The sequence below is a fragment of the Harpia harpyja genome, chromosome 2, assembly GCF_026419915.1.
Source record: "Harpia harpyja isolate bHarHar1 chromosome 2, bHarHar1 primary haplotype, whole genome shotgun sequence".
Taxonomy (NCBI): Eukaryota; Metazoa; Chordata; class Aves; order Accipitriformes; family Accipitridae; genus Harpia; species Harpia harpyja.
In genome coordinates, this window is record NC_068941.1 from 29,621,256 (window position 1) to 29,641,360 (window position 20,105).

Consider the following 20,105-nt stretch of genomic DNA (forward strand, 5'->3'; position numbering starts at 1 on the left):
TTGCACAAGAAGAATTTAATCCTTTGGTTTTTTATACTTTCTGTAGTTTTTCCAAGGAATCCTTACCGTGAAATAAAAGCAAATAATGGGACCTCCTCTAGCTGTGTAATTACTGTATCAGTAAATGCTGGCAGATTTACTATAAGCATTAGCAAATAAGTGGCACTGCTGCCAACACTGGAGAATACCGAGATTTGCTGGAGAATGTACGACCACATCTGATTTTTAAATGCCTGTTTTCAATTGCAACAGCTGAGCCGTGGTAGCTGTATACTGTAATGCTTCTATTACTTATGGCAGCAAACCTACCTGTACTTAAAGATATATTTCTCTTATTCTGAGAGTTTCCCACCTTTCTCCACCTTTCTTTCCAGAAGCAGCACAGGGGCTTACTTAGCTGACAGGCAGCAGTGCTACAGGGAGTGCTTACTTGAAGATATTGCTAGACTTGGGGCAACAGCCCCGGGCAACACAAGGTGGAGGGACACCTGTGATGGGATGCAGTGGCAAATGCTACTGTAGTCATCCTTAAGCCTCCTCAACCCTTCTACAGCCCTGTCCCTGCTGGTAAATAATATGAATTGCTGGCAGTCATGCCCCAGCCCCTGTGGAGAGCTGCTGCCTCTCCAGGCTTCACCATTAATTCAAGCTGGTGCATCTTTACAGAGGAAGAAACTGCAAGTGAGCCAGTCCCCTGGGTATGCCAGCTCCGACACTCAAACAAATCACTTGTGTTTCTGCCCCGAACTAGCGATGCCAGAGGCAGGCCAAGGAAGGAGAGGCCACAGGGTACATTTAAGTGACTGACTTGGAAGCGGCATCCTTTTTCAGGGTGAGGTGTTAGAAGTGTTGATGTTTCCCATGCTGAGAGAAGGCAGCAAATCGTTCATTTGGGTGATGATAATGCCAATAATAACATGTAGTTTGTTCTGATATGTGACAGATGGTTTCCGACTGCTCCCAGACAACTCTTAACGCAGGGAGCTCGTTGCTACTGTCTGGGGCATATCACCACCAACCCGAAGACGTTGTGGGCTCAGCTCAGGTGTCTAAACATGGATCTGGGGCCCTCCTGGGCCTTAAAGGTGCTTCTCAGAGCAAAACCCACATCTTCTGGGATGGCTCTCACTTGGAAAGTCAGCACTTGACTGTAAGGCGCTGTGTCCTGGAAGGAGCTCTTAACCACCAGGAGCCAAAATGACAACTAAAACCCATGCATATAATTATACACTCGATCCAACACAATTTGGGGAATGAATGCCATGCAGCAAGAAACTCTTACCTAGCGGAGTCTTCCAAGATACGTAAGCATCGTGCTCTGAGTTGCAAGGTGCAATTTGCTACACCGTTTTGCTTCTGTTTCTTGCTGTTCACCTGCTCTGTGCCTGGGCTGCTCTGGCAAGGTTGGGTATCAGGCAGAAGGAGCTTAAATAAGTTACTCTCTGAACTGGGCTTTTCAAAAGGAAGAAGTAATACAATATGGGATGATCACAAAAAGGCATGTATTCTGGGATTATTCATTGCTTTGTTATGCTCCAGTAATTTAATAGTCAAGATGGTCTTCCCCATGCTAGGGTATATTATAATGTTATTACAGAGCTAGATTCTCAGAAGGACTGTGCATCCTGTAGCTCAGAAATCTGGTGTCTGACTGCTAAAAAGATTTTTCACTCCCTTTAGGGTCTCAGCTGGCAAAACAAAATTGTTTGTTAAGTAATAGACTTGTTTATAAACTGTCCACAGGAACAAAGAGAAAATCCTGTGGTTTGTTTGCAGTGTTTTTTGAAAGTTGGCATGTTACCTGGGCTGGGTGTGTGGCCTTTGATTCTGGAGATCTAGGCAAGTTTTTAATGACCTGAAAATATAGGAATCTAAAAATGCACCTCCATGGTTTTTAAATATTGTGCATAATCTTCAACCTGACTTTTTCTAAACCCTCCAAATTCAGGGCAATTTGGCCAGCATGTTTCAACAGTAATTGGGCCTTACAGCTAGGAGTTTCACTACAATCTCTCCATGGACCTTTGTATTCACAATATCTTTTTTCAGGCTAATTTAGCTTATGTGGGAAAGTCCTATAAGAAACTTAAATTTTTTCCAGCAACTACTGAAAGGCCACGTTCATGTGGGTTAGGGCAGATGGAAACTTGGGTTTCCTTTCTAACCCCTCAGTAACTAATTCCTCCATAGCAAATGAGAGCTATTACTAGGGGAACCAGAGGGTTCAATTTGTGATGTTTCCATGGCCAGCTTTTAAAGATGATACTCAGATTACTCTTAATGCGGAGAAGATAAGCATTTTGAGAGGATTAAAGGACAAAAACCAACAAATGAGAGAAAAGCAGGCCTGAAGAAAGTAGATGGTGTTAAGTGTCTGTATTTCACACATCTAGCATTACTAAGGAGAAGTGCTGCAGACACTGATGCAACCTCCAGCCTTGTTAAATAATGACAGGCTTTTCGAGGCAAAGGTGAGTTAGGCAATACAAGGTAGTGTTTTCCACATACAGGTCTCTTCGCCGTTTTGCTGAATGGGGGTTATGGTGTACATGGCACCTTTATTTCTAGAAAACCTTGATGCCAGCCAGCACCTCAAAAATTCAGTGCCAGGGTAGAAAAGGGAAGCTTTTGCCCTGAGAAGCCCCAAATGACTGTGGTTTTCCTTTCACTTACTGCAATAAAGCAGCTTCTGGACTGAAGGGAGACTTGAAAGTCTTGACTACCTCTTTTTTTGGGGGGGGGGGGGGGGGTAGGGGGAAGTCTGGATGGGGAAAATATCAAGGTTGGCTCATCCCTGAGTACAGAGAAGTGAGTGGATTGAGCAAGTTTGCAGAGGCACGTGTGCAAGCGCTCAGTAAAACTACTTTCATGTAATCCCCAGGGGTAATAGGGAAACTCAGGCAAAGGCTAATGAGCTGAAATAGCCTTACCATAAGCACCTTTCTCAGCTAAATTGTATCTTTATACCTCTACCTTACAGCTGTAGGACAAAAATACCACGGGCTAGGTTTATAGCATTTCACTTGTTCTTATTTATTCAGTTTAAGATTTTACGAACCCTCTTCACTGCTGTTGCAATGCTGCAGGGGCACCTTGGCATGTAAGTGTATAGACACCAGGGTGGCTTGCACCGGAGCCATTTCCACTCTGCAATGCCAAAAAAAAAAAGAAATGAGAGAAGGTCCAGGCCAAGCTTTGTGTCCCTGCTAGGAATTGTGCATTTTTGGTGGAGAAGAGGTGCTGCACCCTGTCCTTGCCAGCTCTGCAGTGAGGTGCAGCAGCAGAGACTTGCCAAAGCTGCCTGCAGATACGGCACACCCCTGTCTTGCCAGCATCCATCCAATGCAAATCTGCAAATACTGAGGGTATAGACATGGTGGGCCTCGTCTAATGGCTCACCAGCCTGAAAGGGGCAGTTGCTCTCTCCCTCCCACCTTCTCATGCATGTTTGCTGCTCATGCTCCCATGCCAAGCCTTTCCCTGCGCCAGGTCACCTTGCCACTGATTTATTTTAGTGGATTAGTTTGCTGCTGGGTGTCCTGGTTTCAGCTGGGATAGAGTTAATTGTCTTCCTAGTAGCTGGTACAGTGCTATGTTTTGGGTTCAGTATGAGAAGAATGTTGACAACACACTGATGTTTTCAGTTGTCGCTAAGTAGTGTTTAGTCTAAAGTCAAGGATTTTTCAGCTTCTCATGCCCAGCCAGTGAGAAAGCTGGAGGGGCACAAGAAGTTGGCACAGGACACAGCCAGGGCAGCTGACCCAAACTGGCCAAAGGGGTATTCCATACCATGGGACGTCATGTCTAGTATATAAACTGGGGGCATGGGGGCGGGAGGATCGCCACTCGGGGACTAACTGAGCGTCGATCGGTGGGTGGTGAGCAATTGCACTACGCATCATTTGTATATTCCAATCCTTTTATTATTACTATTGTCATTTTATTAGTGTTATCGTTTCTTCTTTTCTGTTCTATTAAACTGTTCTTAGCTCAACCCACAAGTTTTACTTCTTTTCCCAATTTTCTCCCCCATCCCACTGCGGGGGGGGGGGTAAGTGAGCGGCTGCGTGGTGTTTAGCTGCTGGCTGGGGTTAAACCACGACCCTGGGCCAGGGAGGAGTTGGACAAAGACCAGGCTATCATGGAGCAGAGGTCCCACTGAATGGTTGGCCAGCAGCCATCGAGCCACGTAGTAACATATTCACATGCTACAATGCATTTGTGTGTCTACAGCTCTGCAGGGGAATGAAAACTAGATTGAAATCCCTGCTAAATTTTGACTCAATCTGCCAATTGTACACAACCCTGCTGCTGTACTGTAGATTCTTGCTGGCTTTCTGGTCTAAAAAAGAAATTTGTAAGTAGAGCAAAGTTCATTTCTGGCCAGGGGAAATTTATCAGAAATAGCTTTTTCTTACTTGGATGCAGCCTGCCCAAGGTCCTAAGCCACATCAGTGTCTTGCAGGAGTGAAGTTTTGCTGTTTGACACCGGAAAGCTGCTAGCACAAGGTTTGTACCTGGGCCTCAGTACACAAGCGGTACACCTGCCACTTAGTCCCCAGAGGTATATCCATGTGGAAAGTCTGCACCTCAGCCTCGGCACGCGTCCTCGGAGACAGCCTCCTTGCCGGCACTGCCTGTGACCACAACTCCTCTGGTGTTTCAGCACGCAGGGAAGGCAGAGACTGCTTTTCCTCTGATATTACAGGTTTGGAGCTGACCCATTGCGGCTTGGTCTCGGATGCAGAGGGGAGCACCTCATCTGCTGCTAACTGGAGTGTGAAGGAGTGTTTCTGCACGTCTGTCTGGGAGGCAAATGGAGGCACCCCCTCTGCTCCCAGGCAGTCAGGTCTGGAGGTTTGGACTTGGGCTTCACCTCTTAACTGTGAGGGATGCCATTTCAGCCCTGGGGGTATTTCACCAGGATAGGTTTGTGTTTCCTCCGCTGTTTGCACTGGAGGCATGGGTGGGATTTCAGCTGAGGCTGCTGTATCCCGCAGTGTGGGGTGTCGGGGTGTTTCGAGGCTGGAGGAGTGAGAGGGGGGAACATTCTCGGCTTTGGATGTCATCAGCTCGGATGTCTGGACCTCTGCATGAGATGTGGGAGCACCCCTGGCCGCGCTTACTGTGAACATCAAGGACTTCCCCTGAGCTCCTGCCTCTAAGCCAGCAGAAAACCCCTCCTGTGGTCCATGGCTCCGCTCCTGGGCGTCTGCACGTGGCCATGAGGAGGAAGGCTCCTCCGTCTCTGCCGCGGCTTTCACCCACCATGTGCACACCTTGGCATCGACAAGCAGTGGGAAGAGAGGCACTGTGTTCGTATCAAGGGATTCAAAGTCCTGCGTTTACAAGGGTGTTTATGAGGGAGCTGCACTCATCCTGCCCTGATTTGCCAGATGGTGCTTTTAAGGGCAAAGTTAATTCTGCAATCACTCCTCTGGCCTCATAACCAAATACTTGTTTCTTTCCCGGGGTCTTAGCAGTTTGGGTCCACACAAAACTTCTGGGGCACAGCAATTTAGCCTCCCCTAACTGGCTATGTTGCACCTCTTCAGCTGCTAACAAGGACCATATCTACAGCAGGAAGGGCAGCTGCTGTTAGGATTGCACTTTGAACCCAGGGGACAAAAGACATAAATAAAAAAAAAGGTTCTCATTAAGAGTAGTGAATGAAAGCACTTCCAGAAGCGTGTTTGATGCCCCTATACATTTCACAGGAGCTGCTATCTGAATTATGAAGAGGAAAGGAGAGTCATCTAACAGACCAGAGATGCTTTGGGGAAACAAAAACCAAATCTGTGTGCTTCCACAAAAATGGAAACAAATTGCAAAGCTGAGGGAGGCTGTGTTGTGAAGAAAGCCTATAGAGTCCTGAAGGATCGGGAAGGTCAATGTGGATGAATTGCTGGTAGTATTTCAGTGCATGAAGTAAGGGACCTCAAAAAAACCACAAGCTGTGGGGGAAAAGTGAATTCCCAGGGGAGTTACAACGTACCAGGGGTTGTGGTGGATGTCACAAGTCAGGGTTTCGAAGGCAGATTTGTAGAAGACAAAACTACAGAGTGACCAGACACAAGGAACCACATCTGGCTCACGAGCTCCTTTCCTACATGGCATCTTGTCTGTATGACAGAAGTGGCTGAAGCCACCGCTCGCCAGTTCAGGTATCTCTGCTCCTGTAATTACCTGGATTATTTTTACCATCTCCTCTTCTGGCATCTCTGGCTCAGTTTGGTTTGTACTGAGACTGCAAGGTAAGTGGGGACAGCTGAGGTTCAGAGCCTGCTGCGTCATTCTGTAACAAACCACAACAACCAAGCAATACACAAACTGCATCATACAACACAAAGAAGCTCCCAGCATCTGAGAGAGAACTAGAAACCATGTGCAATTATTTTATTATGACTTAAAATAACATTTCTTCCAATGACGGATCACGGTTTTGTATCTTCTCTTTTTCTCCTTGTTTTGTCCCCACATATCCAAGTAGGTAAGAACTATCTCTGCTGCAACGCCCACCACCCCCACCTTTGTTGGGTTTGTGGTGCCTGATGGCCAGACTCCAAGGATTTTGCTGAATGATGGGATGTAACTCAGTTTTGCTGTCTGTATTGCAGGTCCCACTTGACTGTCAGTCTCATCCCTGGAGAACAGCGGAGCCGTTTCACATCAGATAGCCCCTGTTTCAGTGCTGGGATGTGCCTGGCTGCATCCCTGTCAACCTTGCCTGTCCCCCAGGTCCCCAATCATTTTTTTTAACCTCTTGGCCTTGTTCACCCACTCCTGGGAAAGAAATCGCATCTTCAGAGATGCTCCGTGCCTACGAGCAATGAATATTTCCTCCAGGTTGCAGGCAAGTTTTTCTTGCACGTGTACCAAACCGAAAAGAAGACGATGAACGTGGCCAGGAGAGGATGGCATCTGAGGAACGGGGACCCCACAACCGTCCGACTTGGTTTCCTCTTCCTAAAATGATTGCAACATAAACCCAATGATTTTAAAAGCACCAGCTTTTAGCAATGCTGTTCCAGCTCCCTAGCTGCATCATATGCTGCAGCGTGCCCTTTAGCTGTGTTTTTTCTGGCCACGGTGGGAGGGGGACTAGCCGAGAGGACCCTTTCCCCTGACCCCCGGGGACCCACCATACCTGCTGGGTGATGTGGTTGTGGGGAGACTGGCACAGCATAACAGCTTCCAGGTCCCTGGGAGCTGAACAGCACAAAAGCGACAGGCAAAATCCTTCTTTTGCCTCTAGCTTTGTTGCTCCTGGGTGGAAGGATTGGTGCAAAGCTTCCCAGGCTGCCTCCATCCCCCGGCCACCCTGGGGCTGGTTTTATCCCCATCCCATTCACCTCATCTCTTCCACATGGCCCCAGCAGCAAGGAGGGGGCATGGCCATCACCGTGTCCTGTCCTGTCCAGTCCCCCCCCAAAGTGTGACATCAGCACGGGGGGTTCTGAGGTAGGAGGCAGTGGGTGTGGGACCCTATGTGAGCCCTGGCCATGGTAGAGATGCACATGTGGAAGCTGCCAACAACATTTATTCATCGCGTGCTGGAAACGCCTCTGTACCGCATACTGCCTTTTTTATTCCTCCAAAAAAAGGTGCACAGGTGTATCTCCCACGCATGTCCTGGCTGGGCAACGTGGGGCTGGGGCGATGCGAGGTGGGATGAGGCTTCGCAGCACATTGTAGCAATGCAGCAACTTCCACACGGCTGCAAATTTGGGGGAAAGATGCAGAAATAAAGCTCTTTATTTTTGCAACAGTCCCTCTGGTGCAGGGAGGCCGGTGAGACACAGGCAGGCTGGGGTGGTGCTGGAGGTGCTGCGGGGGAGCAGGACTGGGGGGGGATGGGTTGGGGGGCATCCAGCGATGCTTCCTCAGATCTGGGTGCGGAAGCACAGGTCGGTGCCCGACATCTTCTGCACGTAGTCCTGGTCGAAGCGCTCACTCTGGGCCACGGTGAAATGGTTCTTCCAGTCTCCAACGGTGCCTGGGGCCGGGCGAGACGGTGCTCAGCGGAGGCCAGGGGGGACGATGTGCCGGGAGCCCCCCGGGGCCGCTCACCTTTGCGCATGAAGGGGGAGATGCCCTGGTCCATGAGGTGGGAGGGCACCATGCTGTAGTTGGTGGTGGGGTTGTCCCGCATGGCCTCGAAGGAGGTGTGTTGGGTCATGGTGTCCAGCGCCGCCTCTGGCAGCTCCCGCCCCAGGAACTGGGCCACCTTGGCAATCTCCCGGCGGAGGTCCTGTGGGACACAGGCCGACGCTCACCCCTCCTGCTGCCCCCCCAGACCCCACACCACCATCCACCCTGGTGCCTCACCTCCTTCAAGTCCTCATAGAAGAGGTAGAGGATGGGGTGATCCTTCCTCCGTTCCCAGTAGTCCTTGACGTGGTCGTACCAGGAGCCATATGCCACTGCGTGGGGCAAGCAGCCAGAGGGGTGTCGGGGGGGGGCTGGAGGAGGCATATGGGGTGACCCCCCACAGGGGTGCCCTGTCCCACCTCTGCCAGCCATGAACTGCTCCAGGTACTGGGCCCATGTCCCGGGGTGCGGCTGTAACTTGTTCATCAGGTCAAAGTGGTAGAAGGAGACAGCCACATCCTTGGCATTGCGCCCCACGTAGACCATCTGCAGAGAGGCTGTGGGGTACGAGGGGCAGCCCCAAGACCCCCAACAGGGGGGGATGCTCCAGCCCCTAGGGCTCCCAACACCATTTAGGATGCTGGAGGAAGCAGTGGGGGATCCTGCCCCAGGGGAACAGGGGGACTGCAATACCCCCTGAGGAAGAGACCAGCGCTGGGGGTTACCTTGCAGCGGTTTTCCCAGAAGGATTTGGGCAGGATATGTGTGGGCAGGTGGGTCTTCACCACACGGGGTGAGGGCATGGTGGCCAGCAGGTCCGTCCCTGGGGGACCCCAAAGCACATCCCCAGCGGGCCCTCGGCGGAGTCGCCCTTGGCTCAGCCCCCAGTGGGGTGCCCGTGGCCAAGCCCCCACACCCCGCTACCTGCTGGCATCTCCCCGGAGGCAGAGTACTCCAGCATGGGCACCCTCTTGGTGATAATGTCCCGCTTGCATTTCTTGGGGTCGCCGCCTTGCAGGATCATGTCCACGATCTCGCTGACCCAGGTGGTGCCTGGGGAAAGCAACCCACCAAGGGGACGGACAGGGCGGTGTTGGGGGGCTCAGCACCGACAACCCCCCGGACCCCAACCGGGCAGCATGGGGGCGAAGGGAAATCCCACATGGCTTTGTCCTGACAGCCCCGAATGTCCTGCAACCCCCCAGGCAGCAGGTCCCAGCCGTACAACACGCTCGCCCACCCAGCACCACCACATCTGGTGGCCGTGGGGACACTCACCAGATTTGGGGAAGGTGACCACCACGATGTCCTCGGGGCGGCTCTGGAAGTTGTCAATCCGCTCCCAGTCATAGGCAAAGGCGTTGACCATGGGAATACCATGCACCGTGCGCCAGGGCTGCCGCAGGTAGGTGTCTGGATTGGCCATCCTGCCGGGGAGGGGGGAAAGTGGGGGGCTGGCTGGTGAGGGGGAGCCCCTCGCCCTCCCACGGTGGCCGCTGGCCAGGGCAGCGCAGGCACCTGGCACTGTACCTGCCCGGGGAGCGGCAGTGACACTGCCTGTGCAGGGACCGGAGGTCACCGCAGCCCTGCTGCTGCACCCGCATTGGGAATGGGGGTCCCATCTAGGGGTGCAGGAGCCCACCCCGTGCCTCAGTGAGGGCTGGGGGGCGCCCGTGGGGTGCCAGCATATCCAGGCCAGGCGCTTCTCCCCCTGCCTCAGCACCCCAGGGGAGCAGGGAACCGGGTCCCCTGGGTTATTGCAGCAGCCCCCAGCCCAGGGAAAGGTTTAGGGGTGCTGGTTGCACCACAAAGTACCCCAAACCCACTGCCCTGGACCCCACAGCACATGGCTCCAAGCAGCTGAGTGTGGGCAGGGCGCCCACACGGCACCCGCAGGGCACCCAGCTCACCTAACGCCGTGCCGCTCTGTGCCGGGAGGGTGACGGCAGAGGACAGGGAAACACGGGGCCCCACAGTGATTTTTACAGGCAGGAGAAGGGAAGAGGCAGGGCCGGTGAAGGCAGCAATGTTTGCCAGCGCTGCGGCTGCCGGGAGGGAGGAGCGAGCGCGGGGAGAAGCCAGTGGCCGCTGATCTCCCTGTGGGGCTGCGGCGGACATCTCCGGACCCACCAACCCCACTGCCCACCCACAGGTCCCAGCCCGTGTCCCCCCCATGTGGGGATGGGGAGGCTGCCTCTTGCTGCCCATGCCCACCCGGCACCTTCCCTGCACACACTTTTGCCAGAATCCTCTGCAATCCTGCAAGATCTGGCAGCAATCCCCCCACCATGGCAGCCAAGGGGACATGGGGTGGCACGGGCTTGTCCCCAACCTGAGGAGAAGCCAGCAGCCCTGGGGGACGGCTGGGTTGGGGTCAGCACAGGCACAGGGCAGTGAGCATCCCGTGGGGGGGATATCAGAGAGGACATTTTATTTCTCTCCAGCAGTCCCAGGAGAGGAGAAGGAGCCCCCAGCGTGGTGGCGGTGCCATCGGCATGGGTTGGATTTGGGGGGCGTCCAGCGATGCTTCCTCAGATCTGGGTGCGGAAGCACAGGTCGGTGCCCGACATCTTCTGCACGTAGTCCTGGTCGAAGCGCTCACTCTGGGCCACGGTGAAATGGTTCTTCCAGTCTCCAACGGTGCCTGGGGCCGGGCGAGACGGTGCTCAGCGGAGGCCAGGGGGGACGATGTGCCGGGAGCCCCCCGGGGCCGCTCACCTTTGCGCATGAAGGGGGAGACGCCCTGGTCCATGAGGTGGGAGGGCACCATGCTGTAGTTGGTGGTGGGGTTGTCCCGCATGGCCTCGAAGGAGGTGTGTTGGGTCATGGTGTCCAGCGCCGCCTCTGGCAGCTCCCGCCCCAGGAACTGGGCCACCTTGGCAATCTCCCGGCGGAGGTCCTGTGGGACACAGGCCGACGCTCACCCCTCCTGCTGCCCCCCCAGACCCCACACCACCATCCACCCTGGTGCCTCACCTCCTTCAAGTCCTCATAGAAGAGGTAGAGGATGGGGTGATCCTTCCTCCGTTCCCAGTAGTCCTTGACGTGGTCGTACCAGGAGCCATATGCCACTGCGTGGGGTGAGCAGCCAGAGTGTCAGTGGGTGACAGCACCCTGCAGGGTCCCCACATGCACTCACAGGTGCCCTGTCCCACCTCTGCCAGCCATGAACTGCTCCAGGTACTGGGCCCACGTCCCAGGGTGCGGCTGTAACTTGTTCATCAGGTCAAAGTGGTAGAAGGAGACGGCCACGTCCTTGGCGTTGCGCCCCACGTAGATCATCTGTGGAGAGCTTGGTGACATGTGGGGACTTGCACGGTCCTGGCAGGGCAGGTCCCCCCCCTTATCTCTGCTGGGTCCCTCCAGGTGTGTCCTCTCCAGCCTGTTACCTTGCAGCGGTTTTCCCAGAAGGATTTAGGCAAGATGTGAGCTGGGAGGTGGGTCTTGATGATGCGAGGAGACACCATGGCCTCCAGCTGCTCCGTGCCTGCAAAGGAGACTTCCCCCAGGAGCGCTCACACTGCCGACAGGGTGGCCGCCCCCCCCAAACCAAGCCTGCCCCCCATGCAGCACCCGCTGCCTCCCGCCACCCCCTGCCACCCTGCTACCTGCCGGCATCTTCCCGGGGGCAGCGAACTCCAGCATGGGCACCCGGTTGACGATGGCATCCCGCTTGCATTTTTCAGGGTCACCACCTTTCAGGATCATGTCCACGATCTCGCTGACCCAGGTGGTGCCTGGTGAGGAGAGGTCGGGCGTCTGGCTGGTGCCATTCCCACCAAAGCCCCGTCTCAGGCACCAGAGGGGCACCATCCGCCAGCGTTGCCTTTCGGCATTCCCCCAGGTCCCAGCCCGGGGGGCTGCAAGCTGTTGCCTCCCTCCCCGAGCGCAGCCCCTCTCCGGTGCCTAGGGACACTCACCAGATTTGGGGAAGGTGACCACCATGATGTCGTCGGGACGGCTCTGGAAGGTGTCAATCCGCTCCCAGTCATGGGCAAAGGCACTGACCATGGGAATGCCGTGCACCGTGTGCCAGGGCTGCCGCAGGTAGGTGTCCGGATTGGCCATCCTGCCGGGGACAGGGATGCAGGGAGGGGGCTGGCTGGCAGCGGGGAGCACCACGGGGACACCTCATTCCCTGGGGTCCGCAAAATCCCTACTGCGCACAGTCATCCCAGCCATGGGAAGGAAACTGTTGCCCTGCTTGCTGGCATCCCAGGAGATGGCACCTGCCTCTGTGGGGATTTCGGGGGCTGCAGGGATCTTGGAGGGGCACGGCTGGCCCTGGTGGGCTCAGGTCAGCACAGGTAGTAGGCAGCTGCCTGTACCAAGCTGGCAGCACTGTTCCTGGAGTGTAAAAGCTCACAGGGGCTTTGCTGGCTGGGGTTTCAGGCTGCTTTCTGCCGGCCCCCCGGCTGTTGCACGGCGGCAGAGGGAAGCCCTGCTTGGGGGAGATACATGAGCGTTTGAAGGAGATGGGAACAAGGACCAGGGCTTGCAGGACTCGCCCCAGGATACCTTTCCACCTGCTGGCCAGGACAGAAACACTGGAGATGCCGGCTGTGAAATCCCCAAGCCATAATTTTTGTAGAGAGGCTTTGTGGCTCACCTCTGTCTCCCAGCGGCTTGCGAGGACACCGAGCCCCCCTGCACCCCCCACGCAGGTGCTCTGCTTGTGAGGCCAGGGCACCCCAAAACGGGCTGAGCCCCCTGACCACGGCCAGGGTCTCCCCCTTACCTGCCTTTTCATGGGGCTCTCTGGCAGGGAGGAGGCAAAGCTTTGCCCACAGCCTGGGAGGGATTTGTTATTTTCCCTTCCCTGTGTAGAAGATGGAGGCGCAGGGAGGTGCCTGGGGCTGCCGGAGGCCGGTGGACATCATTAGGGAAGGGACCTGGCGCAACACAGTCCCGGCGCTGTGGAGCGAGGAGTGCAGGGAAGGGGCAAGTGGGGATGGGGACGCAGCCCCTCTGGGAACGGTCCCCAGACACCTGTGATGAGCTGTGCTGTGCTCAGCACCCCCTGGTAAACACACAGATTGGGGGGGGGGGGCAGGAATCACAGCTTCCCCCTCCACCCGCAGTGGCAAAAGCAGGGAGGAAATCCCAATCCACAACCCAGGGGGTTTGAACATCACCCTGTCCCTACCCAGGGGTCACCCCCGTGGACGTCCCCAGCTACTCACACTGGTGCAGGGCTCGCTAGTGGGATGTAGGAGTCAGGCTTTGGTTACCCCCACACCCTCCCCAGGCACTCAAATATGGGTCCAAAGTCTGCAGGGTTGCACAGCACCAGTGCAGCCAATATCATGCTTCTGGGAAAGGGGTTTAAAGGCCCCGGTGGTGGTGAAATGCTCCTCCTTACCTACTTTCCACGGGCGAGCGCGAGCCGGGAGGGCAGGAGAGATGGCAGCCGGGCAGCGGCAGCTCGCCTGTTTGCAACCTTGAGAAAAACATCCCTGATTTGTCCCCAGGGCCAAGTTCCCGCTGAGGCGGGACACGCCGTGTCAGGCGCTTGGGTGTTTTGCTGGCAGGGACATGCCCTCCCTGCCCATCCAGCTGTCCATATGCTAGCAAAACTGGCAGTGTGTGCAAACCCTGCAGGCAAAGCCAGGAGCTGGGGAAGCACAGAGATCTCCATCGGCATTTAAATAGATGCATGGAAAGGATTTATTCCTGTGGGAGAGCTTCCCTTACAGCACTGCTGCTCTTTAGGAGTCAGATCTGGGGGATCTATTTGGGGATGAAACAAGCTTACAAGACTGCCTTGCCAAAAAGCTGCAATCTTGAAAATTCAAGAACAGGCTGGAAACGGGGCATAACTGGGGAATTTGGGGCTCTAAAGCAAACCCTTGCCCCCAGTAGGACGGGGACTGGTTTGCTCCAGCCATGTCTGAGAAAGGGCTGGGCACAGCCGGGTTGGAGATTGCAGGGTGGGTTCCCCATTTGGCAAGAGCGGTGATGTTGATGCCAATACACCGGTGGGGAGGTGTTTCCCTTTGGCTTTGCTCTGCAAACCATGGGCTGACGTGCTCCGGCGGGGCCAGGGAGCCTGGGGCGAGCCCCGCCACCGCCCACTCTGTCAAGAAACTTGTCACAACCCAGAAGCATGAAAGCTCCTGCATACACAAAAGCTGCGAGGGCAGCGGGTTCACCAGCGCTTTGGGGTTTTTCCACTCTTCACTGATCTTTGCTCCCTCCAGATGCCTTGGTAGGATGGAGCTGGTGTGGCCCATGGCGTTGGGGGGGCCAGCAGTGGTCTTTGGTAAGATGCCCGCCCTTGGTGATGCCTGACCACCAGCTAAAAATTTACCATGCACACCCACCCTCCCACCCACTGAGCATGGGGGTGTCCCCAGCCACTGTCCCGGATTTGGGGGGTTCAGCCCCCTCACCTTTCCCCACAGGCAATGGCTTGCCCTCCACTTATCCCAATTTATCACAGGGGAAAAAGCGAATTGGCACGAGGATGCTCTGTCCAGACCCACCCTCCCCACCAGGGGAGCAGGGAGAAGCAGAGCCCCCCCAGGAAGGGGGATGAGCCCCTCACGCCTCCATCTGGAAGTCGAGGTTGGAGCCTGCCATGTGCTCCTGGTAGTGCTGGTCGAAATGCTTTTTTTGGGCCACGGTGAAGTGGTTCTTCCAGTCCCCAGTGATCCCTGGGGGCAAGAAAACGAGTGGGGCAAATCCTGATACCCCCAAAATACTTGCAGCCGTGAATAGGGACTGCACTACAGCCCAGGGACACCTGTCCGAAGGCCTCCGCTGCTGGCCAACCCCACCTTTCCAGAGGAAGGGGGAGAGGCTGTGGTCCATCAGGGTAGTGGGCATGGTCTCATAGACAGCAGCAGGGTTCCTCCTCATCTCCTGCAAGGAGGTGTGGTGGAGCATCCTTGCCACCGTCCCCTCCACCACCTCCTTGCCCAGGAAATGCAGGATCTTCTGCACCTCCTGCTGTGGCTCCTGCAGGGTGGCTGTCATGGGGAGGCTGGCAAAAAGCCGGGGGGGGGGGGGGGGCAACTGGGCTACCCTCCCCTCTATCCCACCCTCACCTTCTTCACATCCTCATAGAAAAGGTAGAGGAGTTGCTCCTCCTGCTTCTTCTCCCACCAGCCCTGCACGTGCTCATATGAGGACCCGTAGGCCACTGCAGGATGCAGTCAAGGGGTTAGCCGAAAAGTGGCGCGGTGAGGAACACTGGTGTTTCAGGATGGGCACCCTGGGGCTCAGCCCCCACCTTTGCCAGCCATGAAGGTCTCCAGGAACTCACCCAGTGTGCTGGGGTCAGGGTGCATCTTGGCCATCTGGTAGAAGTAGTAGTGGCAAACGATGACATCTTGGGGTTGCGGGCCACGTAGATGACCTGGGGACAGTTGAGGATGTGGTTGGGAGGTGCAGAGCAATGCTCTCCTCCCTACCACCTGGATGGGGAGAGAGGCGGGGGGGGACCCACAGCGTTACCTTGCAGTTCTTGTCCTGGAAGGAGGTCAGGAGGAGCTGGACCAGGAGTTGGGTCTTCACCAGCTGCGGGGACAGGGTTTTCTCCAGCATCTCGATGCCTGTGGGACAGGGGGCTTAGCAGTGTGAACCCCAGGACCCTCACCCCCACCCCAGCTCAGCCCCCTCCCCACACAACCCAAGGGGGGCAGCCGGGCTGGGAGACTCACTGCTCGACATCTTGGGGGCCTTCATTTCCAGGAAGGGCACCCGGTTGACGATGGCATCCCATTGGCACTTCTCCACATCGCTGTCGTGCTATATCTCATCCAGGATCTTGCTCAGCCATGTCATGCCTACAGTACAGGGAAAGCGTTGCGAGGGCTGGCGTCACCCTGTCCCACCTGCACCTTTCCCCAGGGCCACTCACCCAATTTGGGGTTGGTGGCAATGAGCAGGTCAGCTGGCCGGACTTGGAAAGCCTCCACCTGTGGCCAGGCCTTGACGAAGCACTTGTAGAGGGGGATGCCATGGAGGCTGCCCAGCTCCTCCCTGACCACGTCTTCCCTCCCCGTGGCCGACGGCGGGTGTCCGTGGTGTCAGCTGTCCTCCCTGCCTGCAGCCGCCGCGACCTCGGGACCGGCTGGATTCTGTGGCGGGACCACGTCCAGGGCAGCGCCCCGTCAGGCAAAGTTCACCCCGGATCGCGTGCGGCAGAGGTGTTGCCGGTGCCGGCGGGGCGATGCCCCATTCCCCGGCAGGACACCGCTGTGAAACTTTCGGTGCCAGCCGTGAGGGGCCAGGAAGGGAGCCCGGTGTCGCCTCTGCTCCCGCCCGGCCACGCTTCTCCCCCTGCTTCAGCCCCTTTAATGGCTGCCGTGGGGTTTCGGAGCGCCGGGACAGCTCTGCCACCCACGGCCCCACCATCCTCCGCCGTTGGCCATACCTGCCGGGTTCTGCGGGCACTGGTCGGCAGCGCGGCTGGCCCCAGGAGCCTCGGCACCTCTGCCCTCCCATCCCTCCCCAAGCGGTAATGGTTAACGAAAGCCGGCTGGGCCAAGGGGCACGGAGGGTGGGAAGCAGGTTTAAAGGGCCAACGGCCGAGGCGTGAGGTGGTGTTGGAGTGGGCATCCCCCGGGGAGCCTGTGGGGCCTCCCTGGCCCCCATCCCAGCTGGTCACTGGCGAAGGAGAGGCAGACGCAGCCGTATTATAGGCAGGCACGTGGGCGAGTGGCCTGGCGGGGCGTGCAACGGCGCCGTGGGGTGAGGGCGGGACGGGCGGTGCAGAGCGGCCAGGCGGGTCGCGCCCGGGCGCCATGACGGTCTCACCGGTGACGGCACGGGGGGGGCTGCGGTGCCGCTCCGCGGCCGCCAGGGGGCGCCACCGTGCGGGGCAGGTGCGCGGCCGCCCCGCGGCTTCAACACCCCCGCCCCCGCCCCGGCCGCCAGGGGGCGCCGCCGCCGCGGGACCGCGGGGGAAGCGCAGCGGCGGCGGGAGCGGGGCCGGGGCCGGCGGGAAGCGGGGTCCCGGCTCCCGGGTCTCTGGCCAGCGGGGGGCCTGCCGGGCCCGGGACCCTCGGGGCCCGTCTCCGGGAGCCCGGGGATCGTGCTGGGGCTGCTTCCTCGCCACGGCTGCTCCCGGTGCCGCCGCCGCGTCTCCCCGCCCGTGCTTCGAGCCGGGGCGAGGGTGCCGCTGTACCCGGGTGTCCCGTCTCCCCGGGGCTCCTCCGGGGCGGCTCCGGCCGCGGCTCTCACGGTGCCGGCGCGGGGCGGCCGCAGCCGGCGGCCGGCGGGCGGGAACCGGCGGCGAAGCCGTCTCCCGGCCGCCCCGGGCGGCCTCGGGGTCCCCGGACGGGGCCGGGCGAGGGAAGCGGGGGAAACCGGGGCAAAACCGGCGAACAGTGCGGCAACCCGCGGCCGTTTCCTCCCTTCTCCCCCCGCTCGCTGGCTCCGCTGCGGGAGCGGGGGCACCGGCCGCTGCCCGTTAGGCGCTGCCCGGATTTTGGGTCCGTGCCCTGCCTGCGGGCAGCTGCCTCTCCCCCCAGGCAGCGCGGTGCTGCCCCGACCCCTCCCGGGGCTGGACCCCCCGGCTCTCGGCTGGGGGCTCTTGCCGGGACCCACGGGTGACCGGGGGCAGGCGCCGCGCTGGCTGCTGCCCGCCGGGTTTCCCGGCCGCAGGGCTACGGGAGCTGCCGTGGCTGCCCTGCCTGCCCTGCCTGCGCTGGCAGCCGCGGGGGAGCGGTTCGCTTTCCTCCCCCCCGCCCCGGTGCGGGATCCCCCACGGGTGCCCGGCTGGGGCCCGGTGACTTTCCCGGCGGCTCTCGGCACCGACTCTCTGGGGTCCCCTCTCGGGGGCAGCAGCTGCAGCTCGGCCTTTGGGGCGGGGGGTCCCCGGCAGCTCCGCGTTTCCACCACGGGATCGGCCCCAGCTCGATCGCGCCAGCGGCTCCCGGTCCTGGCTCCCAGCCGTGTCCCCTGGGCGAGAAGGGGGCCCGGGCAGGGCTGGGGGTCTCCCAGGGCGGCCGGTGACCCCTCCTGCCCCTGGGCTCCCTCCTCCCGGCTGCTTGCTTCTCCCCAGCTCTTTTCCGGAGCAGCTGCCGGCAGGACAAACCCCTCCGGCCTGGGGATGGCTCTGCCGGAGCCGGGGAGGGCTCGAACCGGTGTGTGTGGGAGCTGCTGCTTGGGGGGGAACTGGTTTCCACCGGGGTTCAGCCCTTCAGCCCTGCCCGGCATCACCCTCGCAGGCGATGCCCGAGGGCCGGAGCCGGCAGTGTCGGGCGCTGCCACGGTGGAGCCTTGGGGCAGCTCTGGGCCCTGCACGAAGCCCTGCTTCTACTGAAAAAACCACCTTTTTCCGCTCAAAACGTGCTGCGGTGGGAGCAGAGGCCGCTCCAGGGATCCGCGCCGGCGCCTGCAGCCCCATCGGTGACACGGTGAAGCCGGCCTGGCCGGGCACGGGGAGCTACGGCCGTCCCGGTGCTGCCGGTCCCTCGGGAGGTATTGGCGGCACAGGCTAGGCCGCGTGGCTGGGCCGAAGCGTGGGGAAGGCTCATCCCGGCGCCTGGGCGAGGAGCACGGCAGCGAGTGCCGGGGCCGGGGTGGGGAACAGATGCCGGTGGGAAGGACAGTGCTGGGTGAGGCGAGAGCCCTGAGGCAGCAGCTGAGTGGACCTGCTTGGAGGGACTGGCTCTGCCAGCGGGACCTGGGGGTCTCCGGTGCCACAGGAGGGGATGGGTACCTGCAGGGTCCCTGGGGATGGAGGGGCGGGCAGGGGTCATGGCTCATGTTCCCAGCCCTGGGACCGGGGTGCTGGGACCAAGCGGGCACAAAGGAGCCAGTCCTGGCCAGAGCTCGGGGAGTGGTTTTGTGCTCGGGGCAGTTTGGCTTTGCCCCTCGTCCTGCCGGCGGAGCGGCCAAGGGACGGGGAGGGCAGGTGCCATCCCCTGGCAGGGCTCCCTGCTGGGCCCTTGGGGGAAAGGAGGGGTCCCAGTGCCAGAGGGGCAGCGCTGGTGGGTCACTGTGGGTGCTGGTGCATGGCCCTTGGGGCTGGCAGGCAGTGTCTGGGTCTGGCCCAGATCCCACCGGCACTGGTGCATTGTCAGCCCCAGCCCGGGGCTGCTGGTCATCTGTCTGTGCCGCTGCTGCTTCTGCATGGGGTGGGTGGGTTTTCAACCAGATCCTGGCTCTCTCCTGGGGAGAAATGGGAGGTTTCTGATGTCCCATCCCCATTTCTCCTTCCCCTCCTGTTGCAGGTGCGTGGCACCAGGGAGCCACTGCCAAGGGGCCAGGAAGAGCCGCCCATGCCCAGGAGGCAGCAGGGTTTGCAGGGGCAGCAGCTCCAGGGGCTCTTTGGGCCGTGCTGTGCCACAGGGAGCTCTGACTGTCCCACATCTCTCCCTGTGCTGGGACGGACAGATGGATGGAGGAGCCTCAGCCACGCCGGGAGCCACCCTGCTGGAAAGACTTGCACGGGCTGTGGATCCCCCAGGAAAAAGCCAGGCTGCCTGCTCCGAAGACAATGCTGCTGCCTGCTCTCTGCATGGCCCCACTCCTGCCGGGGGACAGCCCTGCCTGCCCCTGCCCAGCTCTGCCCACCCAGAGACTCTGCAAGGACTTCACAGCTCCAGCTCGGTTGCAGCTTCAGGTCGGTTGCTTCTGCCCCTGTTTTGTTTCTGCTCCAGCTCCTGGATCCTCCAGTTTGTTTGTGGCTGCAGCTCATAGAATCATAGAATCATTTCGGTTGGAAAAGACCTTCAAGATCATCAAGTCCAACCATTCACCATGCCCCCTAAACCATGCCCTGGAGTACCCTGTCCACTCGCTTTTTGAATATCTCCAGGGATGGTGACTCAACCACTTCCCTGGGCAGCCCATTCCAATGTTTGACAACCCTCTCAGTAAAAAAATTTTTCCTAATATCTAACCTAAATCTCCCTTGCCTCAGCTTGAGGCCATTTCCTCTTGTCCTATCTCCAGACACCTGACAGAAGAGACCAACACCCACCTCACTACAACCCCCTTTCAGGTAGTTGTAGAGAGCGATAAGATCTCCCCTCAACCTCCTCTTTTCTAGACTGAAC

At 58.5% G+C, this 20,105-nt stretch overlaps 4 protein-coding genes across 4 annotated transcripts; all 4 read right to left on the reverse strand.

The window, feature by feature from the left end:
* Nucleotides 1-6,383: 6,383 nt before the first annotated feature.
* On the reverse strand, nucleotides 6,384-10,396 carry LOC128135373 (sulfotransferase 1B1-like). The gene is made up of 8 exons (XM_052774217.1): nucleotides 10,002-10,396; nucleotides 9,370-9,518; nucleotides 9,016-9,144; nucleotides 8,817-8,914; nucleotides 8,511-8,637; nucleotides 8,329-8,423; nucleotides 8,071-8,251; nucleotides 6,384-7,996 (listed from the first exon to the last, which is right to left on the reverse strand). Exons 1-8 carry the CDS (start codon nucleotides 10,379-10,381, stop codon nucleotides 7,884-7,886), a joined length of 1,272 nt encoding a protein of 423 aa, XP_052630177.1. The 5' UTR covers nucleotides 10,382-10,396; the 3' UTR covers nucleotides 6,384-7,883.
* An 86-nt stretch (nucleotides 10,397-10,482) lies between these two features.
* Nucleotides 10,483-12,159, reverse strand: LOC128135377 (sulfotransferase 1B1-like). Its single transcript, XM_052774231.1, has 7 exons — nucleotides 12,012-12,159; nucleotides 11,700-11,828; nucleotides 11,481-11,578; nucleotides 11,247-11,373; nucleotides 11,068-11,162; nucleotides 10,810-10,990; nucleotides 10,483-10,735 (listed from the first exon to the last, which is right to left on the reverse strand). Exons 1-7 carry the CDS (start codon nucleotides 12,157-12,159, stop codon nucleotides 10,623-10,625), a joined length of 891 nt encoding a protein of 296 aa, XP_052630191.1. The 3' UTR covers nucleotides 10,483-10,622.
* A 2,475-nt stretch (nucleotides 12,160-14,634) lies between these two features.
* On the reverse strand, nucleotides 14,635-16,469 carry LOC128135136 (sulfotransferase 1 family member D1-like). Its single transcript, XM_052773735.1, is given in 9 exon segments — nucleotides 14,635-14,747; nucleotides 14,871-15,051; nucleotides 15,141-15,235; nucleotides 15,326-15,430; nucleotides 15,433-15,451; nucleotides 15,550-15,647; nucleotides 15,756-15,881; nucleotides 15,956-16,092; nucleotides 16,450-16,469. Coding segments are annotated over 9 exon segments (894 nt in total).
* Nucleotides 16,470-16,701: 232 nt separating this feature from the next.
* On the reverse strand, nucleotides 16,702-18,258 carry LOC128135143 (basic proline-rich protein-like). Its single transcript, XM_052773749.1, has one exon. The coding sequence runs from the start codon at nucleotides 18,256-18,258 to the stop codon at nucleotides 16,702-16,704; it is 1,557 nt and encodes a 518-aa protein (XP_052629709.1).
* Nucleotides 18,259-20,105: the final 1,847 nt, after the last annotated feature.

Excerpts from the sequence above, each read along its gene's own strand:
- LOC128135377 (XM_052774231.1), bottom strand. The coding sequence starts at position 12,159 with ATGGCCAATCCGGACACCTACCTGCGGCAGCCCTGGCACACGGTGCAC. Across the intron at positions 10,991-11,067 it reads TCTATGAGGACTTGAAGGAG|GACCTCCGCCGGGAGATTGC; the intron begins GTGAGGCACCAG and ends TGTGTCCCACAG. Across the intron at positions 10,736-10,809 it reads CTCCCCCTTCATGCGCAAAG|GCACCGTTGGAGACTGGAAG; the intron begins GTGAGCGGCCCC and ends GCCCGGCCCCAG.
- LOC128135373 (XM_052774217.1), bottom strand. The coding sequence starts at position 10,381 with ATGGTGGGGGGATTGCTGCCAGATCTTGCAGGATTGCAGAGGATTCTG. Across the intron at positions 8,252-8,328 it reads TCTATGAGGACTTGAAGGAG|GACCTCCGCCGGGAGATTGC; the intron begins GTGAGGCACCAG and ends TGTGTCCCACAG. Across the intron at positions 7,997-8,070 it reads CTCCCCCTTCATGCGCAAAG|GCACCGTTGGAGACTGGAAG; the intron begins GTGAGCGGCCCC and ends GCCCGGCCCCAG.
- LOC128135143 (XM_052773749.1), bottom strand. The coding sequence starts at position 18,258 with ATGCCGGGCAGGGCTGAAGGGCTGAACCCCGGTGGAAACCAGTTCCCC.